At 41.4% G+C, this 27,862-nt stretch overlaps 1 protein-coding gene across 2 annotated transcripts in view; it reads left to right on the top strand.

Moving 5' to 3' along the window:
- Positions 1-893: 893 nt before the first annotated feature.
- Positions 894-27,862, top strand: part of mkxa (mohawk homeobox a) — an 89,913-nt gene continuing 62,944 nt past the window's right edge. The window contains exon 1 of one of the 2 annotated variants that reach the window (XM_072913443.1): positions 894-1,084. In XM_072913443.1, coding sequence (XP_072769544.1) covers positions 909-1,084 — 176 coding nt within the window. In that variant the 5' untranslated portion in view covers positions 894-908. The remainder of the gene's footprint in view (positions 1,085-27,862) is intronic. The other variant, XM_061965927.1, reaches the window with a different exon arrangement.

The following is a 27,862-nucleotide window of genomic DNA, read 5'->3' as shown; positions in this document are numbered from 1 at the left end:
ATAATAAACAAAGCGCATGCCTCAACATATTCAAAAATATGTATTATTTTGTATTTAATTCCTACTTTGTTTACCGGACTGAAATTTTTTTTAAATTTATTTTGGGCATGGTTTCGCATAAAACCAGGTAAATGCTGGTATTTTTCGAGCAGGTTTTGTTGTGCCTTGTGGAATTTTTTTTCTCTGCACTGTTTGGATTGGGTCATATAAATAAATGCTTTGATGTTCAAATTGATTGTTACTTCCATTGGCCACCAGAGGGTGACAAAAGAGCAGCTATCGGACTGTTGACTAATAATAATAATAATAATAATAATAATAATGGATTCGATTTTATATCGCGCTTTTCTATTATTAGATACTCAACTAGTCGTAGCCATTCATCCATTTTCTACCGCTTGTCCCTTGACTAGTTGTATATTATATGAAAATTGCTTATTGGTCTCGTGGGCCAGTTTTTGGCCCGCAGGCTGCAGTTTGGACACCCCTGTTCTAGATCATAGATAATGCCTCTCACCTGGATAGAAGAAAGAGGAGGATGTAATCCAACAAGTTTTAGTAGCGCATTTTCTACCGCTTGTCCTTTTTTTTTTGCACTTGTGTTTATTTAACAGATCACCCTTAAAAAAAAAGTATAAAATAAACAAAGCGCATGCCTCAACATGTTCAAAAATGTGTATTATTTTGTATTTAATTCCTACTTTGTTGACCGGACTGAAACATGTTTCCATTTATTTTGGACTTAAAAATACATGTTTTGGCATAAAACCCGAGAGTTATTTCCCGACATTTTGCGTTGATATCGTTGTGTTTACGCGTCCGTTTTCTCCCTTCCCACAGTGGCGCACTGTGACGCACCCGAGGGGACGCTGTCGTTTTTGCGCAAGTCGGAGACTATCTGGCCCAAGATGAACACCATCGTGTTCAACAAGCTGAGCGGACAAGTTCTGTTCGAGGAGAAGGCCAACGAGGTGGAGATGAGCAGCAGAAACTACCTCGAAGTCATGGACGGACAACACCCGGACCTCCTGCCGGGCAACCAGACCATCAGGGACAACCAGGCCATCAGACACCGGAGGAACGGGTAGGCGCGGCACTCGCATCAATAAAGCACTTATATGATTGAATACATCGACTCTATGGACGGTAAAACAACAAACGCGCTCAGAGGAGATAATGTTTGAAGAAAGGTGACCGGTTTTTACAAAAATGTTGTGTTGAAGGGGGAATAGCAAGCTTCTTGTAGATTTTTGCTGGGGGGTTGTCAATTTATGAAATGTAGGTCTAAGTGAGACCTACGGAGAGGATTTTGTTTCATGTCTCTCCGACCTTCCCAGTGGGAGTTACAGGCAGTTTTGTCATTTTTTTCTTCCGAGAAGCAGTTTTTTTCTCCGTTTTATTCATAAATTGCTCTAGAGCGCAATTTTTAAATTTGGGGTTAGGTTTTTTTTTTATTAGATCACAATTTCTGCCAGTCCTGATGTGTGCGTTCAGTTTGGTGAGTTTTGAAGCGTGTTAAGGGGGTCAAATTACAGCTCAAAAAAGGCAAAAGTGACTGTTTTTAGTACTTTTTTTGTTTTGAAGGGGGAATTGCCAACTTCCTGTTGATTTTTGCCCGAGGATATACAATTATGAAAACTAGGTCTAAGTCAAACCTACATAGAGGTTTTTTGTTTCATGTCTCTCCGACCTTCCTAGTGGGAGTTACAGGCAGTCTAGTTTTTTTTTTTTTTCCTAGGGGGCGCTAGAGCGCAATTTTGAGTTTTGGGGTTCGGTTTTTTTATTAAAAGACAATTTTCGCAGGTCCTGATGTGTGGGTCAAAAATGGTGAGTTTTGAAGCATGTTAAGTGGGTCAAATTAGTGCTCAAAGAGGCGGCGGAAGAATAATAAAGAAGGAATTAAAGCTGCAAGCAGCGTTGGTCGGGCCCGCGTATTTGGCAGGTGCTAGTCCTAAGTGTCCCAATACTTTTGTCTACTTTTAGTCTGAAGTGTCCCAAGACTTTTGTCTAGTGTACCTACCTTGTCTGCATTGTGTGGGCATGTTGGTGCTTCCTGCTTTTGAGCAGCCATCTTAAAAAAACAGCAGCGCAGCAGCATCAGTGCAGCGGGTCTTTGAAGGGTCATAAAATCAAAACCGAAGCAGTTATAAAAAAAGCGCTTCTGTTATTGCAATCACAAGGGTTCAATCCCTCTCATGTGTTAGTTTGAAGGCGAAACAACAAACGAGCTCAGAGGAGTTCGTTTTTGAAGGAAGGTGACCGGTTTTTACAAAAATGTTGTTTTGAAGGGGGAATAGCAAACTTCCTGTAGATTTTTGCTGGGGGTTGTCAATTTATGAAATGTAGGTCTAAGTGAGACCTACATAGAGGTTTTTTTGCCAGTCCTGATGTGTGCGTTCAGTTTGGTGAGTTTTGAAGCGTGTTAAGGGGGTCAAATTACAGCTCAAAAAAGGCAAAAGTGACTGTTTTTAGTACTTTTTTTGTTTTGAAGGGGGAATTGCCAACTTCCTGTTGATTTTTGCCCGAGGATATACAATTATGAAAACTAGGTCTAAGTCAAACCTACATAGAGGTTTTTGTTTCATGTCTCTCCGACCTTCCTAGTGGGAGTTACAGGCAGTCTAGTTTGTTTTTTTTCCTAGGGGGCGCTAGAGCGCAATTTTGAGTTTTGGGGTTCGTTTTTTTTATCAAAAGACAATTTTCGCAGGTCCTGATGTGTGGGTCAAATATGGTGAGTTTTGAAGCAAGTGGGTCAAATTACAGCTCAAAGAGGCGGCCGGTATAATAATAATAAAACCTTTCAAATTCAATAGGTCCTTATGTCCTATTGCATAAGGACTCCCTGTGGGAGTCCTTATACAATGGGCCATGCGGGCCCTAATTAAAGCTGCAAGCAGCATTGGTCGGGCCCGCATATTTGGCAGGTGCTAGTCCTAAGTGTCCCAATACTTTTGTTCAGTTTTTGTCATAAGTGTCCCAATACTTTTGTCTACTTTTAGTCCGAATTGTCCCAATACTTTTGTCTAGTGTACCTACCTTGTCTGCATTGTGTGGGCACGCTGGTGCTTCCTGCTTTTAAGCAGCCTTCTTGAAAAAACAGCAGCATCAGCGCAGCGGCTCTTTGAAGGGTCATAAAATCAAAACCGGAGCCGGTATTAAAACTCTTTCGATAACTTTTAATCGAACGGGTTCAATGTCTCTCCTGTGTTAGTTTGAAGGCGAAACAACAAACGCGCTCAGAGGAGATACTGTTTGAAGAAAGGTGACCGGTTTTTACAAAAATGTTGTGTCGAAGGGGGAATAGCAAACTTCCTGTAGATTTTTGCTGGGGGTTGTCAATTTATGAAATGTAGGTCTAAGTGAGACCTACGGAGAGGATTTTGTTTCATGTCTCTCCGACCTTCCCAGTGGGAGTTACAGGCAGTTTTGTAATTTTTTTCTTCCGAGGAGCAGTTTTTTTCTCCGTTTTATTCAAAAATTGCTCTAGAGCGCAATGTTTAAATTTGGGGTTAGGTTTTTTTTTTTATTAGATCACAATTTTTGCCAGTCCTGATGTGTGCGTTCAGTTTGGTGAGTTTTGAAGCGTGTTAAGAGGGTCAAATTACAGCTCAAAAAAGGCAAAAGTGACTGTTTTTAGTACTTTTTTGTTTTGAAGGGGGAATTGCCAACTTCCTGTTGATTTTTGCCCGAGGATATACAATTATGAAAACTAGGTCTAGGTCAAACCTACATAGAGGTTTTTGTTTCATGTCTCTCCGACCTTCCTAGTGGGAGTTACAGGCAGTCTAGTTTTTTTTTTTCCTAGGGGGCGCTAGAGCGCAATTTTGAGTTTTGGGGTTCGTTTTTTTTATTAAAAGGCAATTTTTGCAGGTCCTGATGTGTGGGTCAAATATGGTGAGTTTTGAAGCAAGTGGGTCAAATTTCAGCTCAAAGAGGCGGCCGGTATAATAATAATAAAACCTTACAAATTCAATAGGTCCTTATGTCCCATTGCATAAGGACTCCCTTTGGGAGTCCTTATACAATGGGCCATGCGGGCCCTAATTAAAGCTGCAAGCAGCATTGGTCGGGCCCGCGTATTTGGCAGGTGCTAGTCCTAAGTGTCCCAATACTTTTGTTCAGTTTTTGTCATAAGTGTCCCAATACTTTTGTCTACTTTTAGTCCGAATTGTCCCAATACTTTTGTCTAGTGTACCTACCTTGTCTGCATTGTGTGGGCACGCTGGTGCTTCCTGCTTTTAAGCAGCCTTCTTGAAAAAAACAGCAGCATCAGCACAGCGGCTCTTTGAAGGGTCATAAAATCAAAACCGGAGCCGGTATTAAAACTCTTTCGATAACTTTTAATCAAAAGGGTTCAATCTCTCTCCTGTGTTAGTTTGAAGGCGAAACAACAAACGCGCTCAGAGGAGATAATGTTTGAAGAAAGGTGACCGGTTTTTACAAAAATGTTGTGTTGAAGGGGGAATAGCAAGCTTCCTGTAGATCTTTGCTGGGGGTTGTCAATATATGAAATGTAGGTCTAAGTGAGACCTACGGAGAGGATTTTGTTTCATGTCTCTCCGACCTTCCCAGTGGGAGTTACAGGCAGTTTTGTCATTTTTTTCTTCCGAGGAGCAGTTTTTTTCTCCGTTTTATTCAAAAATTGCTCTCTTTTAAAATTTGGGGTTAGGTTTTTTTATTAGATCACAATTTTTGCCAGTCCTGATGTGTGTGTTCAGTTTGGTGAGTTTTGAAGCGTGTTAAGGGGGTCAAATTACAGCTCAAAAAAGGCAAAAGTGACTGTTTTTAGTACTTTTTTTGTTTTGAAGGGGGAATTGCCAACTTCCTGTTGATTTTTGCCCGAGGATATACAATTATGAAAACTAGGTCTAAGTCAGACCTACATAGAGGTTTTTGTTTCATGTCTCTCCGACCTTCCTAGTGGGAGTTACAGGCAGTCTAGTTTTTTTTTTCTTCCTAGGGGGCGCTAGAGCGCAATTTTGAGTTTTGAGGTTCGGTTTTTTTTATTAAAAGACAATTTTCGCAGGTCCTGATGTGTGGGTCAAATATGGTGAGTTTTGAAGCATGTTAAAGGGGTCAAATTACAGCTCAAAGAGGCGGCGGAAGAATAATAAAGAAAGAATTAAAGCTGCAAGCAGCATTGGTCGGGGCCGCGTATTTGGCAGGTGCTAGTCCTAAGTGTCCCAATACTTTTGTCTACTTTTAGTCTGAAGTGTCCCAAGACTTTTGTCTAGTGTACCTACCTTGTCTGCATTGTGTGGGCATGTTGGTGCTTCCTGCTTTTGAGCAGCCATCTTAAAAAAACAGCAGCGCAGCAGCATCAGTGCAGCGGGTCTTTGAAGGGTCATAAAATCAAAACCGGAGCAGTTAGAAAAAAAGCGCTTCTGTTATTGCAATCACAAGGGTTCAATCCCTCTCATGTGTTAGTTTGAAGGCGAAACAACAAACGAGCTCAGAGGAGTTCGTTTTTGAAGGAAGGTGACCGGTTTTTACAAAAATGTTGTTTTGAAGGGGGAATAGCAAACTTCCTGTAGATTTTTGCTGGGGGTTGTCAATTTATGAAATGTAGGTCTAAGTGAGACCTACATAGAGGTTTTTTTTGCCAGTCCTGATGTGTGCGTTCAGTTTGGTGAGTTTTGAAGCGTGTTAAGGGGGTCAAATTACAGCTCAAAAAAGGCAAAAGTGACTGTTTTTAGTACTTTTTTTGTTTTGAAGGGGGAATTGCCAACTTCCTGTTGATTTTTGCCCGAGGATATACAATTATGAAAACTAGGTCTAAGTCAAACCTACATAGAGGTTTTTTGTTTCATGTCTCTCCGACCTTCCTAGTGGGAGTTACAGGCAGTCTAGTTTTTTTTTTCCCTAGGGGGCGCTAGAGCGCAATTTTGAGTTTTGGGGTTCGGTTTTTTTATTAAAAGGCAATTTTTGCAGGTCCTGATGTGTGGGTCAAATATGGTGAGTTTTGAAGCAAGTGGGTCAAATTACAGCTCAAAGAGGCGGCCGGTATAATAATAATAAAACCTTACAAATTCAATAGGTCCTTATGTCCCATTGCATAAGGACTACCTTATACAGGGTCATAAAATCAAAACCGGAGCCGGTATTAAAACTCTTTCGATAACTTTTAATCAAAAGGGTTCAATCTCTCTCCTGTGTTAGTTTGAAGGCGAAACAACAAACGCGCTCAGAGGAGATAATGTTTGAAGAAAGGTGACCGGTTTTTACAAAAATGTTGTGTTGAAGGGGGAATAGCAAGCTTCCTGTAGATTTTTGCTGGTGGTTGTCAATTGATGAAATGTAGGTCTAAGTGAGACCTACGGAGAGGATTTTGTTTCATGTCTCTCCGACCTTCCCAGTGGGAGTTACAGGCAGTTTTGTCATTTTTTTCTTCCGAGGAGCAGTTTTTTTCTCCGTTTTATTCAAAAATTGCTCTAGAGCGCAATTTTTAAATTTGGGGTTAGTTTTTTTTTTATTAGATCACAATTTTTGCCAGTCCTGATGTGTGCGTTCAGTTTGGTGAGTTTTGAAGCATGTTAAGGGGGTCAAATTACAGCTCAAAAAAGGCAAAAGTGACTGTTTGTTTTGAAGGGGGAATTGCCAACTTCCTGTTGATTTTTGCCCGAGGATATACGATTATGAAAACTAGGTCTAAGTCAAACCTACATAGAGGTTTTTTGTTTCATGTCTCTCCGACCTTCCTAGTGGGAGTTACAGGCAGTCTAGTTTTTTTTTTCCTAGGGGGCGCTAGAGCGCAATTTTGAGTTTTGGGGTTCGGTTTTTTTTATTAAAAGGCAATTTTCGCAGGTCCTGATGGTGAGTTTTGAAGCATGTTAAGTGGGTCAAATTACAGCTCAAAGAGGCGGCCGGTATAATAATAATAAAACCTTACAAATTCAATAGGTCCTTATGTCCCATTGTATAAGGACTCCCTTTGGGAGTCCTTATACAATGGGCCATGCGGGCCCTAATTAAAGCTGCAAGCAGCATTGGTCGGGCCCGCATATTTGGCAGGTGCTAGTCCTATGTGTCCCAATACTTTTGTTCAGTTTTCGTCATAAGTGTCCCAATACTTTTGTCTACTTTTAGTCCGAATTGTCCCAATACTTTTGTTTAGTGTACCTACCTTGTCTGCATTGTGTGGGCACGTTGGTGCTTCCTGCTTTTAAGCAGCCTTCTTGAAAAAACAGCAGCATCAGCGCAGCGGCTCTTTGAAGGGTCATAAAATCAAAACCGGAGCCGGTATTAAAACTCTTTCGATAACTTTTAATCAAAAGGGTTCAATGTCTCTCCTGTGTTAGTTTGAAGGCGAAACAACAAACGCGCTCAGAGGAGATAATGTTTGAAGAAAGGTGACCAGTTTTTACAAAAATGTTGTGTTGAAGGGGGAATAGCAAACTTCCTGTAGATTTTTGCTGTGGGTTGTCAATGTATGAAATGTAGGTCTAAGTGAGACCTACGGAGAGGATTTTGTTTCATGTCTCTCCGACCTTCCCAGTGGGAGTTACAGGCAGTTTTGTCATTTTTTTCTTCCGAGGAGCAGTTTTTTTCTCCGTTTTATTCAAAAATTGCTCTAGAGCGCAATTTTTAAATTTGGGGTTAGTTTTTTTTTTTTATTAGATCACAATTTTTGCCAGTCCTGATGTGTGCGTTCAGTTTGGTGAGTTTTGAAGCGTGTTAAGGGGGTCAAATTACAGCTCAAAAAAGGCAAAAGTGACTGTTTTTAGTACTTTTTTTGTTTTGAAGGGGGAATTGCCAACTTCCTGTTGATTTTTGCCCGAGGATATACAATTATGAAAACTAGGTCTAAGTCAAACCTACATAGAGGTTTTTGTTTCATGTCTCTCCGACCTTCCTAGTGGGAGTTACAGGCAGTCTAGTTGTTTTTTTTCCCTAGGGGGCGCTAGAGCGCAATCTTGAGTTTTGGGGTTCGGTTTTTTTTATTAAAAGGCAATTTTAGCAGGTCCTGATGTGTGGGTCAAATATGGTGAGTTTTGAAGCATGTTAAGTGGGTCAAATTACAGCTCAAAGAGGCGGCGGAAGAATAATAATAAAGAAAGAATAAAACCTTAGAAATTCAATAGGTCCTTATGTCCCATTGCATAAGGACTCCCTGTGGGAGTCCTTATGCAATGGGCCATGCGGGGCCCTAATAAAACCTTAGAAATTCAATAGGTCCTTATGTCCCATTGCATAAGGACTCCCTGTGGGAGTCCTTATGCAATGGGCCATGCGGGCCCTAATAAAACCTTAGAAATTCAATAGGTCCTTATGTCCCATTGCATAAGGACTCCCTGTGGGAGTCCTTATGCAATGGGCCATGCGGGCCCTAATAAAACCTTAGAAATTCAATAGGTCCTTATGTCCCATTGCATAAGGACTCCCTGTGGGAGTCCTTATGCAATGGGCCATGCGGGCCCTAATAAAACCTTAGAAATTCAATAGGTCCTTATGTCCCATTGCATAAGGACTCCCACAGGGAGTCCTTATGCAATGGGCCATGCGGGCCCTAATAATAATAATAATAATAATAAAACCTTAGAAATTCAATAGGTCCTTATGTCCCATTGCATAAGGACTCCCTGTGGGAGTCCTTATGCAATGGGCCATGCGGGCCCTAATAAAACCTTAGAAATTCAATAGGTCCTTATGTCCCATTGCATAAGGACTCCCACAGGGAGTCCTTATGCAATGGGCCATGCGGGCCCTAATAATAATAATAATAATAATAATAATAAAACCTTAGAAATTCAATAGGTCCTTATGTCCCATTGCATAAGGACTCCCTGTGGGAGTCCTTATGCAATGGGCCATGCGGGCCCTAATAAAACCTTAGAAATTCAATAGGTCCTTATGTCCCATTGCATAAGGACTCCCTGTGGGAGTCCTTATGCAATGGGCCATGCGGGCCCTAATAAAACCTTAGAAATTCAATAGGTCCTTATGTCCCATTGCATAAGGACTCCCTGTGGGAGTCCTTATGCAATGGGCCATGCGGGCCCTAATAAAACCTTACAAATTCAATAGGTCCTTATGTCCCATTGCATAAGGACTCCCTGTGGGAGTCCTTATGCAATGGGCCATGCGGGCCCTAATAAAACCTTAGAAATTCAATAGGTCCTTATGTCCCATTGCATAAGGACTCCCTGTGGGAGTCCTAATGCAATGGGCCATGCGGGCCCTAATAAAACCTTACAAATTCAATAGGTCCTTATGTCCCATTGCATAAGGACTCCCTGTGGGAGTCCTTATGCAATGGGCCATGCGGGCCCTAATAATAGGTCATTCGTATTCAGTAGCTGTCTAACGCATCTGTTTGTAATAATTCGCCCTTCAACTTTGTGTGTGGTCCAGTCCGTCACACTCAACTCTTTTATTTAGTTTCTTTGACAGCGTAGCAGGTGGAAGCGAAGATTGTTTGGCGCGTTGTTTTGCTCAATTGAGCGGCCTTCAAAGGGAACATTATGATCTTATGCGTGTGTTTCCTATATGCCGTCAAAAAATGTACTTCGGGGCGGACGCCGAAAAAGAAAAACAAACGTGCAGAACAAGGGAGTGGGATGTTTTTTTCGGATGTTCATTCCGATCTGGATTACAAGAACAATATTTGTGGCGCAGCAGCAGACTTGAGGTTTTAGGCTGGAATATGTTGCGTGTGCAGCGAGGAGCCCTTTAGGGAGATAAAGGCAGCAGCGGAGAGCTTTGCACCACACTGACATCTGCAGGTTCCTACAGCTCCATTGCACAGGTGAGAGCGAGGCAAAGTTTATTTTTGGCCCAGACTCATTTTTGCTGCTTCTTCACTTTTTTTCCCCCCACACAACTTAACTGCAAGCTTTTTGGCTGAAAAAAATGTCAATTATGGAGTGCTTACTTTATGGTTCATGACTGAACATGCTGCATGTACAGCACGATATGCTTCATAAATAAACGTTTTATTATACTTTATGGCCTTTGCACCACTTCTGCATCAAGATTGAGCTTTCATTTTGTTTGCTGTAGGCTTTGGAAAAAAAAAAAAAAAAAAAAAAATTCCCTGCATCCAAGTTTTGAAAGATGAATTGCACTTTTTTTATTTTTTTATTTTCCCAAAGACAAATGTATTATTTAACACATTCTAACTTGTAAATAAACTAAATCTATTTCACCCATAAAATCCAATAAATGACCAGCAATTTACATTTGCTGACTTGAATACTAACAAGTATTAGTGATATTATTATTATTATAGACATCTTATAAAGTAGACGCAGCATTGGCTGCTGTGACGCGAGAAATTGGGCCGCCATCTTGAAGTGGTGATGAGGAGCCGGCGAGCAGCCTAAACTGACAGTTGACAGGTAGAAAACAAAGATGCTAAACTGACAGTTGACAGGTAGAAAACAAAGATGCCAAACTGACAGTTGACAGGTAGAAAACAAAGATGCCAAACTGACAGTTGACGGGTAGAAAACAAAGATGCTAAACTGACAGTTGACGGGTATAAAACAAAGATGCTAAACTGACAGTTGACGGGTAGAAAACAAAGATGCCAAACTGACAGTTGACAGGTAGAAAACAAAGATGCTAAACTGACACTTGACAGGTAGAAAACAAAGATGCTAAAATGACAGTTGACAGGTAGAAAACAAAGACGCTAAACTGACAGTTGACGGGTAGAAAACAGAGATGCCAAACTGACAGTTGACAGGTAGAAAACAAAGATGCTAAACTGACAGTTGACAGGTAGAAAACAAAGATACCAAACTGACAGTTGACAGATAGAAAACAAAGATGCTAAACTGAGAGTTGACAGGTAGAAAACAAAGATGCTAAACTGAGAGTTGACGGGTAGAAAACAAAGATGCCAAACTGACAGTTGACAGGTAGAAAAGAAAGATGCCAAACTGACAGTTGACAGGTAGAAAAAAAAGATGCCAAACTGACAGTTGACAGGTAGAAAACAAAGATGCCAAACTGACAGTTGACGGGTAGAAAACAGAGATGCTAAACTGACAGTTGACGGGTAGAAAACAAAGATGCCAAACTGACAGTTGACAGGTAGACAACAAAGATGCCAAACTGACAGTTGACGGGTAGAAAACAAAGATGCTAAACTGACAGTTGACGGGTAGAAAACAAAGATGCCAAACTGACAGTTGACGGGTAGAAAACAAAGATGCTAAACTGACAGTTGATGGGTAGTAAACAAAGATGCTAAACTGACAGTTGAAGGGTAGAAAACAAAGACACTAAACTGACAGTTGACAGGTAGAAAACAATGATGCTAAACTGACAGTTGACGGGTAGAAAACAAAGATGCCAAACTGACAGTTGACGGGTAGAAAAGAAAGATGCCAAACTGACAGTTGACGGGTAGAAAACAAAGACACTAAACTGACAGTTGACAGGTAGAAAACAAAGATGCTAAACTGACAGTTGACAGGTAGAAAACAAATATGTTAAACTGACAGTTGACAGGTAGAAAACAAAGATGCTAAACTGACAGTTGACGGGTAGAAAACAAAGATGCTAAACTGACAGTTGACAGGTAGAAAACAAAGATGCTAAACTGACAGTTGACAGATAGAAAACAAAGATGCTAAACTGACAGTTGACGGGTAGAAAACAAAGATGCTAGACTGACAGTTGAGAGGTAGAAACAAAGATGCTAAACTGACAGTTGACAGGTAGAAAACAAAGATGCTAAACTGACAGTTGACGGGTAGAAAACATACATGCTAAACTGACAGTTGACGGGTAGAAAACAAAGATGCTAAACTGACGGACGGGTAGAAAACAAAGATGCTAAACTGACAGTTGACAGGTAGAAAACAAAGATGCTAAACTGACAGTTGACAGATAGAAAACAAAGATGCTAAACAGACAGTTGACAAGGAGAAAACAACGATGCTAAACTGACAGTTGACTGGTAGAAAACAAGGATGCCAAACTGACGGTTGACAGGTAGAAAACAAAGATGCTAAACTGACAGTTGACGGGTAGAAAACAAAGATGCTAAACTGACAGTTGACGGGTAGAAAACAAGGATGCCAAACTGACAGTTGACGGGTAGAAAACAAGGATGCCAAACTGACAGTTGACAGGTAGAAAACAAAGATGCTAAACTGACAGTTGACAGGTAGAAAACAAAGATGCTAAACTGACAGTTGACAGGTAGAAAACAAAGATGCTAAACTGACAGTTGACAGGTAGAAAACAAAGATGCCAAACTGACAGTTGACAGATAGAAAACAAAGATGCCAAACTGACAGTTGACAGGTAGAAAACAAAGATGCTAAACTGACAGTTGACAGGTAGAAAACAAAGATGCCAAACTGACAGTTGACAGGTAGAAAACAAAGATGCTAAACTGACAGTTGACAGGTAGAAAACAAAGATGCTAAACTGACAGTTGACAGGTAGAAAACAAAGATGCCAAACTGACAGTTGACAGGTAGAAAACAAAGATGCTAGACTGACAGTTGAGAGGTAGAAACAAAGATGCTAAACTGACAGTTGACGGGTAGAAAACAAAGATGCTAGACTGACAGTTGAGAGGTAGAAACAAAGATGCTAAACTGACAGTTGACGGGTAGAAAACAAAGATGCTAAACTGACAGTTGACGGGTAGAAAACAAAGATGCTAAACTGACAGACGGGTAGAAAACAAAGATGCTAAACTGACAGTTGACAGGTAGAAAACAAAGATACTAAACTGACAGTTGACAGGTAGAAAACAAAGATGCTAAACTGACAGTTGACAGGTAGAAAACAAAGATGCCAAACTGACAGTTGACGGGTAGAAAACAAAGATGCTAAAGTGACAGTTGACAGGTAGAAAACAAAGATGCCAAACTGACAGTTGACAGGTAGAAAACAAAGATGCCAAACTGACAGTTGACGGGTAGAAAACAAAGATGCTAAACTGACAGTTGACGGGTAGAAAACAGAGATGCTAAACTGACAGTTGACAGATAGAAAACAAAGATGCTAAACTGACAGTTGACAAGGAGAAAACAACGATGCTAAACTGACAGTTGACGGGTAGAAAACAAGGATGCCAAACTGACGGTTGACAGGTAGAAAACAAAGATGCTAAACTGACAGTTGACAGGTAGAAAACAAAGATGCTAAACTGACAGTTGAGAGGTAGAAACAAAGATGCCAAACTGACAGTTGACAGATAGAAAACAAAGATGCTAAACTGAGAGTTGACAAGGAGAAAACAACGATGCTAAACTGACTGTTGACAGGTAGAAAACAAAGATGCTAAAGTGACAGTTGACGGGTAGAAAACAAAGATGCTAAACTGAGAGTTGACAGGTAGAAAACAAAGATGCTAAACTGACAGTTGACAGGTAGAAAACAAAGACGCTAAACTGACAGTTGACGGGTAGAAAACAGAGATGCTAAACTGACAGTTGACAGGTAGAAAACAAAGATGCCAAACTGACAGTTGACGGGTAGAAAACAAAGATGTTAAAGTGACAGTTGACAGGTAGAAAACAAATATGCTAAACTGACTGTTGACAGGTAGAAAACAAAGATGCCAAACTGAGAGTTGACGGGTAGAAAACAAAGATGCCAAACTGACGGTTGACGGGTAGAAAACAAAGATGCTAAACTGACAGTTGACGGGTAGAAAACAAAGATGCTAAACTGACAGTTGACGGGTAGAAAACAAAGATGCCAAACTGACAGTTGACGGGTAGAAAAGAAAGATGCCAAACTGACAGTTGAGGGGGAGAAAACAAAGATGCTAAACTGACAGTTGACGGGTAGAAAACAAAGATGCTAAACTGGCAGTTGACAGGTAGAAAACAAAGATGCCAAACTGACAGTTGACAGGTAGAAAACAAATATGCTAAACTGACAGTTGACAGGTAGAAAACATACATGCTAAACTGACAGTTGACGGGTAGAAAACAAAGATGCTAAACTGACAGTTGACGGGTAGAAAACAAAGATGCTAAACTGACAGTTGACAGGTAGAAAACAAAGATGTTAAACTGACAGTTGACCGGTAGAAAACAAAGATGCCAAACTGACAGTTGACAGCTGGAAAACAAAGATGCTAAACTGACAGTTGAGAGGTAGAAACAGAGATGCTAAACTGACAGTTGACAGGTAGAAAACAAAGATGCCAAACTGACAGTTGACAGGTAGAAAACAAAGATGCTAGACTGACAGTTGAGAGGTAGAAACAAAGATGCTAAACTGACAGTTGACAGGTAGAAAACAAAGATGCTAAAGTGACAGTTGACAGGTAGAAAACAAAGATGCCAAACTGACAGTTGACGGGTAGAAAACAAAGATGCTAAACTGACAGTTGACAGGTAGAAAACATACATGCTAGACTGACAGTTGACGGGTAGAAAACAAAGATGCCAAACTGACAGTTGACGGGTAGAAAACAAAGATGCTAAAGTGACAGTTGAAAGGTAGAAAACATACATGTTAAACTGACAGTTGATGGGTAGAAAACAAAGATGCTAAACTGACAGTTGACGGGTAGAAAACAAAGATGCTAAACTGACAGTTGAGAGGTAGAAACAAAGATGCTAAACTGACAGTTGTTTATGTAGCATGTTTATATAACCTAATCATATTAATTCTTCAACTAAAAAATAGCTGACCCTTCTCTGGGATTATATTCCCAGTTTTGATCTCTGACGTCTGGTCACTTATAGCATATAAGAATATTCTATTACTGTTAAGCAAACTATGAATAATAAAACATGTGTCCTTTTATCATAGCTACACGTATGACAAAAAACGTGTGAAACTCAGTGGTATTTAGTGAGGTAAGATGTATTAAATGTTCATTGCTCCTGCCAAATGAATTGCACTGAGTGGAGTGGATCACCACTCCAAGATGGCGGCCCCGCGTCTCGCCAGCGCCAGTAGGCAGTAGCGCTGCATGCTGCGTACCCTTAGAACATGTCTATGGTTATTATGAGCAACTATTTATAGCGGTGCCGTGATCGCGGAGAGCTAACTAGCTCGTGCTGCTATATTTACATCATCATCTGGTGAGCCGCTTCCTCGCTTTGGTGCTGGTGAAAGTTTACTCTCGACCAGGGGCGTCCACATGTTTTGACATAGATTTATACACGTTATACAAGTTTACAATGTCCAGTGCGCTCAATAACTCCAACTCCGACAACCATGTCTCGGTTCCGGCTGCTGCTAATGAGCATGGCAGGTGATTGGATGATCAGCCCCAGCTGGGTAATCCAATCACCTGCCAGCTGTGCTTCGAGGCCGGTCCTTACACGCCCCGCTCCGCGGCAGGCCCGCAGACCACGCCCCCCTCCACATATATATAATTAATAATGATTACAATTGGTTATTAAAAGTGTGTAAAAATTCAACCCCTACTTTGTTTACTTCTGTAACGACATCCTTCAAGTTTTTTTTTTGAATCAATCGGATACAGCATTTTTTTGTCATGGATTTGAATGTTTGTAGTTTGGATTTAGTTTTTTGCTGATTGCACATTTTTTCTCTAATACCCACAAAGTTCAGGGAGCAGGTTGTGTTGTGTGTGGCCGTGTTTGTTGACTTTTTCTGCTGGTTGAGTTTCTTCTCTGCACTGTTTGGATTGGGTCATATAAAGAAATGCTGTGCATGTATTCATGTTGATGTCAAATTAATTGTATTACTTTCATTGGCCACCAGAGGGTGACAAAAGAGCAGCTATCAGACTGTTGTATATTATATGACAACACCCGGCCGAATTGCTTATTGGTCTTGTGCCGTCCCCCGTGGTTTGAAGACGCTGGCGGGGCCGATTTTGGCTCGCAGGCTGTAGTTTGTGTTCTAGATGAGTGGTCCCCAACCACTAGTCCGGGGACCGGTACCGGCCCGTGACGCATTTCCTACCGGGCCGCAGAGAAACAGTCCATAGTGGATCTAACATAATAGTGTGAGTCCCAGAGTAACAGTCCATAGTGGATCTAACATAATAGTGAGAGTCCAGTCCATAGTGGATCTAACATAATAGTGTGGGAGTCCAGTCCATAGTGGATCTAACATAATAGTGAGAGTCCAGTCCATAGTGGATCTAACATAATAGTGTGAGAGTCCAGTCCATAGTGGATCTAACATAATAGTGTGAGAGTCCAGTCCATAGTGGATCTAACATAATAGTGTGAGTCCAGTCCATAGTGGATCTAACATAATAGTGAGAGTCCAGTCCATAGTGGATCTAACATAATAGTGTGAGAGTCCAGTCCATAGTGGATCTAACATAATAGTGAGAGTCCAGTCCATAGTGGATCTAACATAATAGTGTGAGAGTCCAGTCCATAGTGGATCTAACATAATAGTGAGAGTCCAGCCCATAGTGGATCTAACATAATAGTTTGAGAGTCCAGTCCATAGTGGATCTAACATAATAGTGAGAGAGTCCAGTCCATAGTGGATCTAACATCATAGTGTGAGAGTCCAGTTCATAGTGGATCTAACATAATAGTGAGAGTCCAGTCCATAGTGGATTTAACATAATAGTGAGAGTCCAGTCCATAGTGGATCTAACATAATAGTGAGAGTCCAGTCCATAGTGGATCTAACATAATAGTGAGAGTCTAGTCCATAGTGGATCTAACATAATAGTGTGAGAGTCCAGTCCATAGTGGATCTAACATAATAGTGTGAGTGTCCAGTACATAGTGGATCTAACATAATAGTGTGAGAGTCCAGTCCATAGTGGATCTAACATAATAGTGTGAGAGTCCAGTCTATAGTGGATCTAGTTAATAGTGTGAGAGTCCAGTCCATAGTGGATCTAACATAATAGTGAGAGTCCAGTCCATAGTGGATCTAACATAATAGTGTGAGAGTCCAGTCCATAGTGGATCTAACATATTAGTGTGAGAGTCCAGTCCATAGTGGATCTAACATAATAGTGAGAGTCCAGTCCATAGTGGATCTAAGATAATAGTGAGAGTCCAGTCCATAGTGGATCTAACATAATAGTGTGAGAGTCCAGTCCATAGTGGATCTAACATAATAGTGAGAGTCCAGTCCATAGTGGATCTAACATAATAGTGAGAGTCCAGTCCATAGTGGATCTAACATAATAGTGTGAGTCCAGTCCATAGTGGATCTAACATAATAGTGTGAGTCCAGTCCATAGTGGATCTAACATAATAGTGAGAGTCCAGACTAAGGAAGGTTGTTTGGTTCGGGCCATACGAGTAAATGCTGTTATTAGCTCACTTGTGAGTATAACTAATGGCAGAGTAACTGTTTTTGGCAGGTTCTGTTGTGTGTGTTGAACTTTTGAACCGGTTTATTTATTTATTTCTGCACCGTGATTAGGGAAGGTGGTTTGGTTCGGGCCATATGAGTAAATGCTGTACTTAACTCACTTTTGAGGATAACTAATGGCAGAGTTACTGTTTTTTGGCCACCAGATGGTAACAAACTAGCAGCAATCAGACCACTGGATCAAATTGTTGAACTCGGTTTATTTATTTTATCTGCACCGTGACTAAGGAAGGTTGTTTGGTTCGGGCCATACGAGTAAATGCTGTTATTAGCTCACCTGTGAGTATAACTAATGGCAGAGTAACTGTTTTTGGCAGGTTCTGTTGTGTGTGTTGAACTTTTGAACCGGATTTTTTTTTTTCCCCTGCACCGTGACTAGGGAAGGTGGTTTGGTTCGGGCCATATGAGTAAATGCTGTACTTAGCTCACTTGTGAGCATAACTAATGGCAGAGTTACTGTTTTTTGTCCACCAGATGGTGTCAAACTAGCAGCAATCAGACCACTGGATCAAATTGTTGAACTCGGTTTATTTATTTTTTCTGCACCGTGACTAGGGAAGGTTGTTTGGTTTGGGCCATATGAGTAAATGCTGTACTTAGCTCACTTGTGAGTATAACTAATGGCAGAGTAACTGTTTTTGGCAGGTTCTGTTGTGTGTGTTGAACTTTTGAACCCGATTATTTTTTTTCCCCCTGCACCGTGACTAGGGAAGGTTGTTTGGTTCGAGCCATATGAGTAAATGCTGTACTTAACTCACTTTTGAGGATAACTAATGGCAGAGTTACTGGTTTTTGGCCACCAGATGGTGCCAAACTAGCAGCAATCAGACCACTGGATCAAATTGTTGAACTCGGTTTATTTATTTTATCTGCACCGTGACTAGGGAAGGTTGTTTGGTTCGGGCCATACGAGTAAATGCTGTTATTAGCTCACTTCTGAGTATAACTAATGGCAGAGTAACTGTTTTTGGCAGGTTCTGTTGTGTGTGTTGAACTTTTGAACCAGTTTATTTATTTTTTTCTGCACCGTGACTTGGGAAGGTTGTTTGGTTTGGGCCATATGAGTAAATGCTGTACTTAGCTCACTTGTGAGTATAACTAATGGCAGAGTTACTGTTTTTTGGCCACCAGATGGTGACAAACTAGCAGCAATCAGACCACTGGATCAAATTGTTGAACTCGGTTTATTTATTTTTTCTGCACCGTGACTAGGGAAGGTTGTTTGGTTTGGGCCATATCAGTAAATGCTGTACTTAGCTCACTTGTGAGTATAACTAATGGCAGAGTAACTGTTTTTGGCAGGTTCTGTTGTGTGTGTTGAACTTTTGAACCGGATTATTTTTTTCCCCCCTGCACCGTGACTAGGGAAGGTTGTTTGGTTCGGGCCATATGAGTAAATGCTGTACTTAGCTCACTTTTGAGTATAACTAGTGGCAGAGTTACTGCTTTTTGGCCACCAGATGGTGACAAACTAGCAGCAATCAGACCACTGGATCAAATTGTTGAACTCGGTTTATTTATTTTTTCTGCACCGTGACTAGGGAATGTTGTTTGGTTCGGGCCATACGAGTAAATGCTGTTATTAGCTCACTTGTGAGTATAACTAATGGCAGAGTAACTGTTTTTGGCAGGTTCTGTTGTGTGTGTTGAACTTTTGAACCGTATTTTTTTCTTCTTCCCTGCACCGTGACTAGGGAAGGTTGTTTGGTTCGGGCCATATGAGTAAATGCTGTACTTAGCTCACTTGTGAGTATAACTAATGGCAGAGTAACTGTTTTTGGCAGGTTCTGTTGTGTGTGTTGAACTTTTGAACCGGTTTATTTATTTATTTCTGCACCGTGATTAGGGAAGGTGGTTTGGTTCGGGCCATATGAGTAAATGCTGTACTTAACTCACTTTTGAGGATAACTAATGGCAGAGTTACTGTTTTTTGGCCACCAGATGGTAACAAACTAGCAGCAATCAGACCACTGGATCAAATTGTTGAACTCGGTTTATTTATTTTATCTGCACCGTGACTAAGGAAGGTTGTTTGGTTCGGGCCATACGAGTAAATGCTGTTATTAGCTCACCTGTGAGTATAACTAATGGCAGAGTAACTGTTTTTGGCAGGTTCTGTTGTGTGTGTTGAACTTTTGAACCGGATTTTTTTTTTTCCCCTGCACCGTGACTAGGGAAGGTGGTTTGGTTCGGGCCATATGAGTAAATGCTGTACTTAGCTCACTTGTGAGCATAACTAATGGCAGAGTTACTGTTTTTTGTCCACCAGATGGTGTCAAACTAGCAGCAATCAGACCACTGGATCAAATTGTTGAACTCGGTTTATTTATTTTTTCTGCACCGTGACTAGGGAAGGTTGTTTGGTTTGGGCCATATGAGTAAATGCTGTACTTAGCTCACTTGTGAGTATAACTAATGGCAGAGTAACTGTTTTTGGCAGGTTCTGTTGTGTGTGTTGAACTTTTGAACCCGATTATTTTTTTTCCCCCTGCACCGTGACTAGGGAAGGTTGTTTGGTTCGAGCCATATGAGTAAATGCTGTACTTAACTCACTTTTGAGGATAACTAATGGCAGAGTTACTGGTTTTTGGCCACCAGATGGTGCCAAACTAGCAGCAATCAGACCACTGGATCAAATTGTTGAACTCGGTTTATTTATTTTATCTGCACCGTGACTAGGGAAGGTTGTTTGGTTCGGGCCATACGAGTAAATGCTGTTATTAGCTCACTTCTGAGTATAACTAATGGCAGAGTAACTGTTTTTGGCAGGTTCTGTTGTGTGTGTTGAACTTTTGAACCAGTTTATTTATTTTTTTCTGCACCGTGACTTGGGAAGGTTGTTTGGTTTGGGCCATATGAGTAAATGCTGTACTTAGCTCACTTGTGAGTATAACTAATGGCAGAGTTACTGTTTTTTGGCCACCAGATGGTGACAAACTAGCAGCAATCAGACCACTGGATCAAATTGTTGAACTCGGTTTATTTATTTTTTCTGCACCGTGACTAGGGAAGGTTGTTTGGTTTGGGCCATATCAGTAAATGCTGTACTTAGCTCACTTGTGAGTATAACTAATGGCAGAGTAACTGTTTTTGGCAGGTTCTGTTGTGTGTGTTGAACTTTTGAACCGGATTATTTTTTTCCCCCCTGCACCGTGACTAGGGAAGGTTGTTTGGTTCGGGCCATATGAGTAAATGCTGTACTTAGCTCACTTTTGAGTATAACTAGTGGCAGAGTTACTGCTTTTTGGCCACCAGATGGTGACAAACTAGCAGCAATCAGACCACTGGATCAAATTGTTGAACTCGGTTTATTTATTTTTTCTGCACCGTGACTAGGGAATGTTGTTTGGTTCGGGCCATACGAGTAAATGCTGTTATTAGCTCACTTGTGAGTATAACTAATGGCAGAGTAACTGTTTTTGGCAGGTTCTGTTGTGTGTGTTGAACTTTTGAACCGTATTTTTTTCTTCTTCCCTGCACCGTGACTAGGGAAGGTTGTTTGGTTCGGGCCATATGAGTAAATGCTGTACTTAACTCACTTGTGAGCATAACTAATGACAGAGTTACTGTTTTTTGGCCACCAGATGGTGACAAACTAGCAGCAATCAGACCACTGGATCAAATTGTTGAACTCGGTTTATTTATTTTTTCTGCACTGTGACTGGGGAAGGTTGTTTGGTTTGGGCCATATGAGTAAATGCTGTACTTAACTCACTTGTGAGTATAACTAATGGCAGAGTAACTGTTTTTGGCAGGTTCTGTTGTGTGTGTTGAACTTTTGAACGGGTTTATTTATTTTTTTCTGCACCGTGACTAGGGAAGGTGGTTTGATTCGGGCCATATGAGTAAATGCTGTACTTAGCTCACTTGTGAGTATAACTAATGGCAGAGTTACTGGTTTTTGGCCACCAGATGGTGACAAACTAGCAGCAATCAGACCACTGGATCAAATTGTTGAACTCGGTTTATTTATTTTTTCTGCACCGTGACGAGGGAAGGTTGTTTGGTTTGGGCCATACGAGTAAATGCTGTTATTAGCTCACTTGTGAGTATAACTAATGGCAGAGCAACTGTTTTTGGCAGGTTCTGTTGTGTGTGTTGAACTTTTGAACCGGAATTTTTTTTTTCCCTGCACCGTGACTAGGGAAGGTTGTTTGGTTCAAGCCATATGAGTAAATGCTGTACTTAACTCACTTGTGAGTATAACTAATGGCAGAGTTACTGGTTTTTGGCCACCAGATGGTAACAAACTAGCAGCAATCAGACCACTGGATCAAATTGTTGAACTCGGTTTATTTATTTTATCTGCACCGTGACTAAGGAAGGTTGTTTGGTTCGGGCCATACGAGTAAATGCTGTTATTAGCTCACTTGTGAGTATAACTAATGGCAGAGTAACTGTTTTTGGCAGGTTCTGTTGTGTGTGTTGAACTTTTGAACCGGTTTATTTATTTATTTCTGCACCGTGACTAGGGAAGGTGGTTTGGTTCGGGCCGTATGAGTAAATGCTGTACTTAGCTCACTTGTGAGTATAACTAATGGCAGAGTTACTGGTTTTTGGCCACCAGATGGTAACAAACTAGCAGCAATCAGACCACTGGATCAAATTGTTGAACTCGGTTTATTTATTTTATCTGCACCGTGACTAAGGAAGGTTGTTTGGTTCGGGTCATAAGAGTAAATGCTGTACTTAGCTCACTTGTGAGTATAACTAATGGCAGAGTAACTGTTTTTGGCAGGTTCTGTTGTGTGTGTTGAACTTTTGAACCCGATTATTTTTTTCCCCCCTGCACCGTGACTAGGGAAGGTTGTTTGGTTCGAGCCATATGAGTAAATGCTGTACTTAACTCACTTTTGAGGATAACTAATGGCAGAGTTACTGGTTTTTGGCCACCAGATGGTGACAAACTAGCAGCAATCAGACCACTGGATCAAATTGTTGAACTCGGTTTATTTATTTTTTCTGCACCGTGACTAGGGAAGGTTGTTTGGTTTGGGCCATATCAGTAAATGCTGTACTTAGCTCACTTGTGAGTATAACTAATGACAGAGTAACTGTTTTTGGCAGGTTCTGTTGTGTGTGTTGAACTTTTGAAACGGTTTATTTATTTTTTTCTGCACCGTGACTAGGGAAGGTGGTTTGGTTCGGGCCGTATGAGTAAATGCTGTACTTAGCTCACTTGTGAGTATAACTAATGGCAGAGTTACTGTTTTTTGGCCACCAGATGGTGACAAACTAGCAGCAATCAGACCACTGGATCAAATTGTTGAACTCGGTTTATTTATTTTTTCTGCACTGTGACTAGGGAAGGTTGTTTGGTTTGGGCCATACGAGTAAATGCTGTTATTAGCTCACTTGTGAGTATAACTAATGGCAGAGCAACTGTTTTTGGCAGGTTCTGTTGTGTGTGTTGAACTTTTGAACCGGAATTTTTTTCCCCCCTGCACCGTGACTAGGGAAGGTTGTTTGGTTCAAGCCATATGAGTAAATGCTGTACTTAACTCACTTGTGAGTATAACTAATGGCAGAGTTACTGTTTTTGGCCACCAGATGGTGACAAACTAGCAGCAATCAGACCACTGGATCAAGTTGTTGAACTCGGTTTATTTATTTTTTCTGCACCGTGACTAGGGAAGGTTGTTTGGTTCGGGCCATATGAGTAAATGCTGTACTTAGCTCACATGTGAGTATAACTAATGTCAGAGTAACCGTTTTTGGAATGTTCTGTTGTGTGTGTTGAACTTTTGAACGGGTTTATTTTTTTTTTCTGCACCGTGACTAGGGAAGGTGGTTTGGTTCGGGCCATATGAGTAAATGCTGTACTTAGCTCACTTGTGAGTATAACTAATGGCAGAGTAACTGTTTTTGGCAGGTTCTGTTGTGTGTGTTGAACTTTTGAACGGGTTTATTTATTTTTTTCTGCACCGTGACTAGGGAAGGTGGTTTGGTTCAGGCCATATGAGTAAATGCTGTACTTAGCTCACTTGTGAGCAAAACTAATGGCAGAGTTACTGTTTTTTGGCCACCAGATGGTGACAAACTAGCAGCAATCAGACCACTGGATCAAATTGTTGAACTCGGTTTATTTATTTTTTCTGCACCGTGACTAGGGAAGGTTGTTTGGTTCGGGCCATACGAGTAAATGCTGTTATTAGCTCACTTGTGAGTATAACTAATGGCAGAGTAACTGTTTTTGGCAGGTTCTGTTGTGTGTGTTGAACTTTTGAACCGGTTTATTTATTTTCTTCTGTACCGTGACTAGGGAAGATTGTTTGGTTCGGGCCATATGAGTAAATGCTGCACTTAGCTCACTTGTGAGTATAACTAATGGCAGAGTTACTGGTTTTTGGCCACCAGATGGTGACAAACTAGCAGCAATCAGACCACTGGATCAAATTGTTGAACTCGGTTTATTTATTTTTTCTGCACCGTGACTAGGGAAGGTTGTTTGGTTTGGGCCATATGAGTAAATGCTGTACTTAGCTCACTTGTGAGTATAACTAATGGCAGAGTAACTGTTTTTGGCAGGTTCTGTTGTGTGTGTTGAACTTTTGAACCGGAATTTTTTTTTTCCCTGCACCGTGACTAGGGAAGGTTGTTTGGTTCAAGCCATATGAGTAAATGCTGTACTTAACTCACTTGTGAGTATAACTAATGGCAGAGTTACTGGTTTTTGGCCACCAGATGGTGACAAACTAGCAGCAATCAGACCACTGGATCAAATTGTTGAACTCTGTTTATTTATTTTTTCTGCACTGTGACTAGGGAAGGTTGTTTGGTTCGGGCCATATGAGTAAATGCTGCACTTAGCTCACTTGTGAGTATAACTAATGGCAGAGTTACTGGTTTTTGGCCACCAGATGGTGACAAACTAGCAGCAATCAGACCACTGGATCAAATTGTTGAACTCGGTTTATTTATTTTTTCTGCACCGTGACTAGGGAAGGTTGTTTGGTTTGGGCCATATGAGTAAATGCTGTACTTAGCTCACTTGTGAGTATAACTAATGGCAGAGTAACTGTTTTTGGCAGGTTCTGTTGTGTGTGTTGAACTTTTGAACCGGTTTATTTATTTTTTTCTGCACCGTGACTAGGGAAGGTGGTTTGGTTCGGGCCGTATGAGTAAATGCTGTACTTAGCTCACTTGTGAGTATAACTAATGGCAGAGTTACTGGTTTTTGGCCACCAGATGGTGACAAACTAGCAGCAATCAGACCACTGGATCAAATTGTTGAACTCTGTTTATTTATTTTTTCTGCACTGTGACTAGGGAAGGTTGTTTGGTTTGGGCCATATGAGTAAATGCTGTACTTAGCTCACTTGTGAGTATAACTAATGGCAGAGTAACTGTTTTTGGCAGGTTTTGTTGTGTGTGTTGAACTTTTGAACCGGTTAATTTTTTTCCCCTGCACCGTGACTTGGGAAGGTTGTTTGGTTCGGGCCATATGAGTAAATGCTGTACTTAACTCACTTGTGAGCATAACTAATGGCAGAGTTACTGTTTTTTGGCCACCAGATGGTGACAAACTAGCAGCAATCAGACTACTGGATCAAATTGTTGAACTCGGTTTATTTATTTTTTCTGCACTGTGACTAGGGAAGGTTGTTTGGGTCGGGCCATACGAGTAAATGCTGTACTTAGCTCACTTGTGAGTATAACTAATGGCAGAGTAACTGTTTTTGGCAGGTTCTGTTGTGTGTGTGTTGAACTTTTGAACCGGTTTATTTTTTTTTTCTGTACCATGACTAGGGAAGATTGTTTGGTTCGGGCCATATGAGTAAATGCTGTACGTAGCTCACTTGTGAGTATAACTAATGGTAGAGTTACTGGTTTTTGGCCACCAGATGGTGACAAACTAGCAGCAATCAGACCACTGGATCAAATTGTTGAACTCGGTTTATTTATTTTTTCTGCACCGTGACTGGGGAAGGTTGTTTGGTTTGGGCCATATGAGTAAATGCTGTACTTAGCTCACTTGTGAGTATAACTAATGGCAGAGTAACTGTTTTTGGCAGGTTCTGTTGTGTGTGTTGAACTTTTGAACGGGTTTATTTATTTTTTCTGCACCGTGACTAGGGAAGGTGGTTTGGTTCGGGCCGTATGAGTAAATGCTGTACTTAGCTCACTTGTGAGTATAACTAATGGCAGAGTTGCTGTTTTTTGGCCACCAGATGGTGACAAACTAGCAGCAATCGGACCACTGGATCAAATTGTTGAACTCGGTTTATTTATTTTTTCTGCTCCGTGACTAGGGAAGGTTGTTTGGTTCGGGCCATACGAGTAAATGCTGTACTTAGCTCACTTGTGAGTATAACTAATGGCAGAGTAACTGTTTTTGGCAGGTTCTGTTGTGTGTGTTGAACTTTTGAACCGGATTTTTTTTTCCCCTGCACCGTGACGAGGGAAGGTTGTTTGGTTCGGGCCGTATGAGTAAATGCTGTACTTAGCTCACTTGTGAGTATAACTAATGGCAGAATTACTGTTTTTTGTCCACCAGATGGTGTCAAACTAGCAGCAATCAGACCACTGGATCAAATTGTTGAACTCGGTTTATTTATTTTATCTGCACCGTGACTAAGGAAGGTTGTTTGGTTCGGGCCATAAGAGTAAATGCTGTACTTAGCTCACTTGTGAGTATAACTAATGGCAGAGTAACTGTTTTTGGCAGGTTCTGTTGTGTGTGTTGAACTTTTGAACCCGATTATTTTTTTTCCCCCTGCACCGTGACTAGGGAAGGTTGTTTGGTTCGGGCCATATGAGTAAATGCTGTACTTAACTCACTTGTGAGCATAACTAATGGCAGAGTTACTGTTTTTTGGCCACCAGATGGTGACAAACTAGCAGCAATCAGACTACTGGATCAAATTGTTGAACTCGGTTTATTTATTTTTTCTGCACTGTGACTAGGGAAGGTTGTTTGGGTCGGGCCATACGAGTAAATGCTGTACTTAGCTCACTTGTGAGTATAACTAATGGCAGAGTAACTGTTTTTGGCAGGTTCTGTTGTGTGTGTGTTGAACTTTTGAACTGGTTTATTTATTTTTTTCTGTACCATGACTAGGGAAGATTGTTTGGTTCGGGCCATATGAGTAAATGCTGTACGTAGCTCACTTGTGAGTATAACTAATGGTAGAGTTACTGGTTTTTGGCCACCAGATGGTGACAAACTAGCAGCAATCAGACCACTGGATCAAATTGTTGAACTCGGTTTATTTATTTTATCTGCACCGTGACTAAGGAAGGTTGTTTGGTTCGGGCCATACGAGTAAATGCTGTACTTAGCTCACTTGTGAGTATAACTAATGGCAGAGTAACTGTTTTTGGCAGGTTCTGTTGTGTGTGTTGAACTTTTGAACCGGTTTATTTATTTTTTTCTGCACCGTGACTACGGAAGGTGGTTTGGTTCGGGCCGTATGAGTAAATGCTGTACTTAGCTCACTTGTGAGTATAACTAATGGCAGAGTTACTGGTTTTTGGCCACCATATGGTGACAAACTAGCAGAAATCAGACCACTGGATCAAATTGTTGAACTCGGCAGGGCGCATTTGGACCGCAGGCCGTAGTCTGGACACCCCTGATTTAAACCCAAGTGATTTATATAGCAGCCGATAGTAGTTAAGAGTTTTTGCTTTTCTTTAGTTATTGTGCACTTGTCACTTTATTTTGTAGCATTCAATACCACAAATGTAATACATCATCTAATTTACAATACTAGCAAAAATAAACATTTAATAAGATACAGTAGTGGCGGTCCGCTCCCTGTATGATCAGTGTCAGAGCTTGGTCCGCATTGCCGGCAGTAATTCGGACACGTTTCCAGTGAGGGTTGGACTCCGCCAAGGCTGCCCTTTGTCACCGATTCTGTTCATAACTTTTATGGACAAAATTTCTAGGCGCAGAGGGGATCTGGTTTGGTGGCTGCAGGATTAGGTCTCTGCTTGTTGCAGATGATGTGGTCCTGATGGCTTCATCTGGCCAGGATCTTCAGCTCTCACTGGATCGGTTTGCGACTGGGATGAGAATCAGCACCTCCAAGTCCGAGTCCATGGTTCTCGCCTGGGAAAGGGTGGAGTGCCATCTCCAAGTTGGGGAGGAGATCTTGCCCCAAGTGGAGGAGTTCAAGTACCTCAGTCTTGTTCACGAGTGAGGGAAGAATGGATGGTGAGATCGACAGGCGGATCGGTGCGGCGTCTTCAGTAATGTGGACGCTGTATAGATCCGTTGTGGTGAAGAAGGAGCTGAGCCGGAAGGCAAAGCTCTCAATTTACCGGTCGATCTACGTTCCCATCCTCACCTATGGTCATAAGCTTTGGGTTATGACCGAAAGGACAAGATCACGGGTACAAGCGGCCAAAATGAGTTTCCTCCGCCGGGTGGCGGGTCTCTCCCTTAGAGATAGGGTGAGAAGCTCTGTCATCCGGGAGGAGCTCAAAGTAAAGCCGCTACTCCTCCACATGGAGAGGAACCAGATGAGGTGGTTCGGGCATCTGGTCAGGATGCCACCCGAACGCCTCCCTAGGGAGGTGTTTAGGGCACGTCCGACCGGTAGGAGGCCAAGGGGAAGACCCAGGACATGTTGGGAAGACTATGTCTCCCGGTTGGCCTGGG

This window comes from Nerophis lumbriciformis, linkage group LG07, assembly GCF_033978685.3.
Source record: "Nerophis lumbriciformis linkage group LG07, RoL_Nlum_v2.1, whole genome shotgun sequence".
Classification (NCBI taxonomy): Eukaryota; Metazoa; Chordata; class Actinopteri; order Syngnathiformes; family Syngnathidae; genus Nerophis; species Nerophis lumbriciformis.
This window is presented reverse-complemented; position numbering and strand designations above follow the sequence as displayed.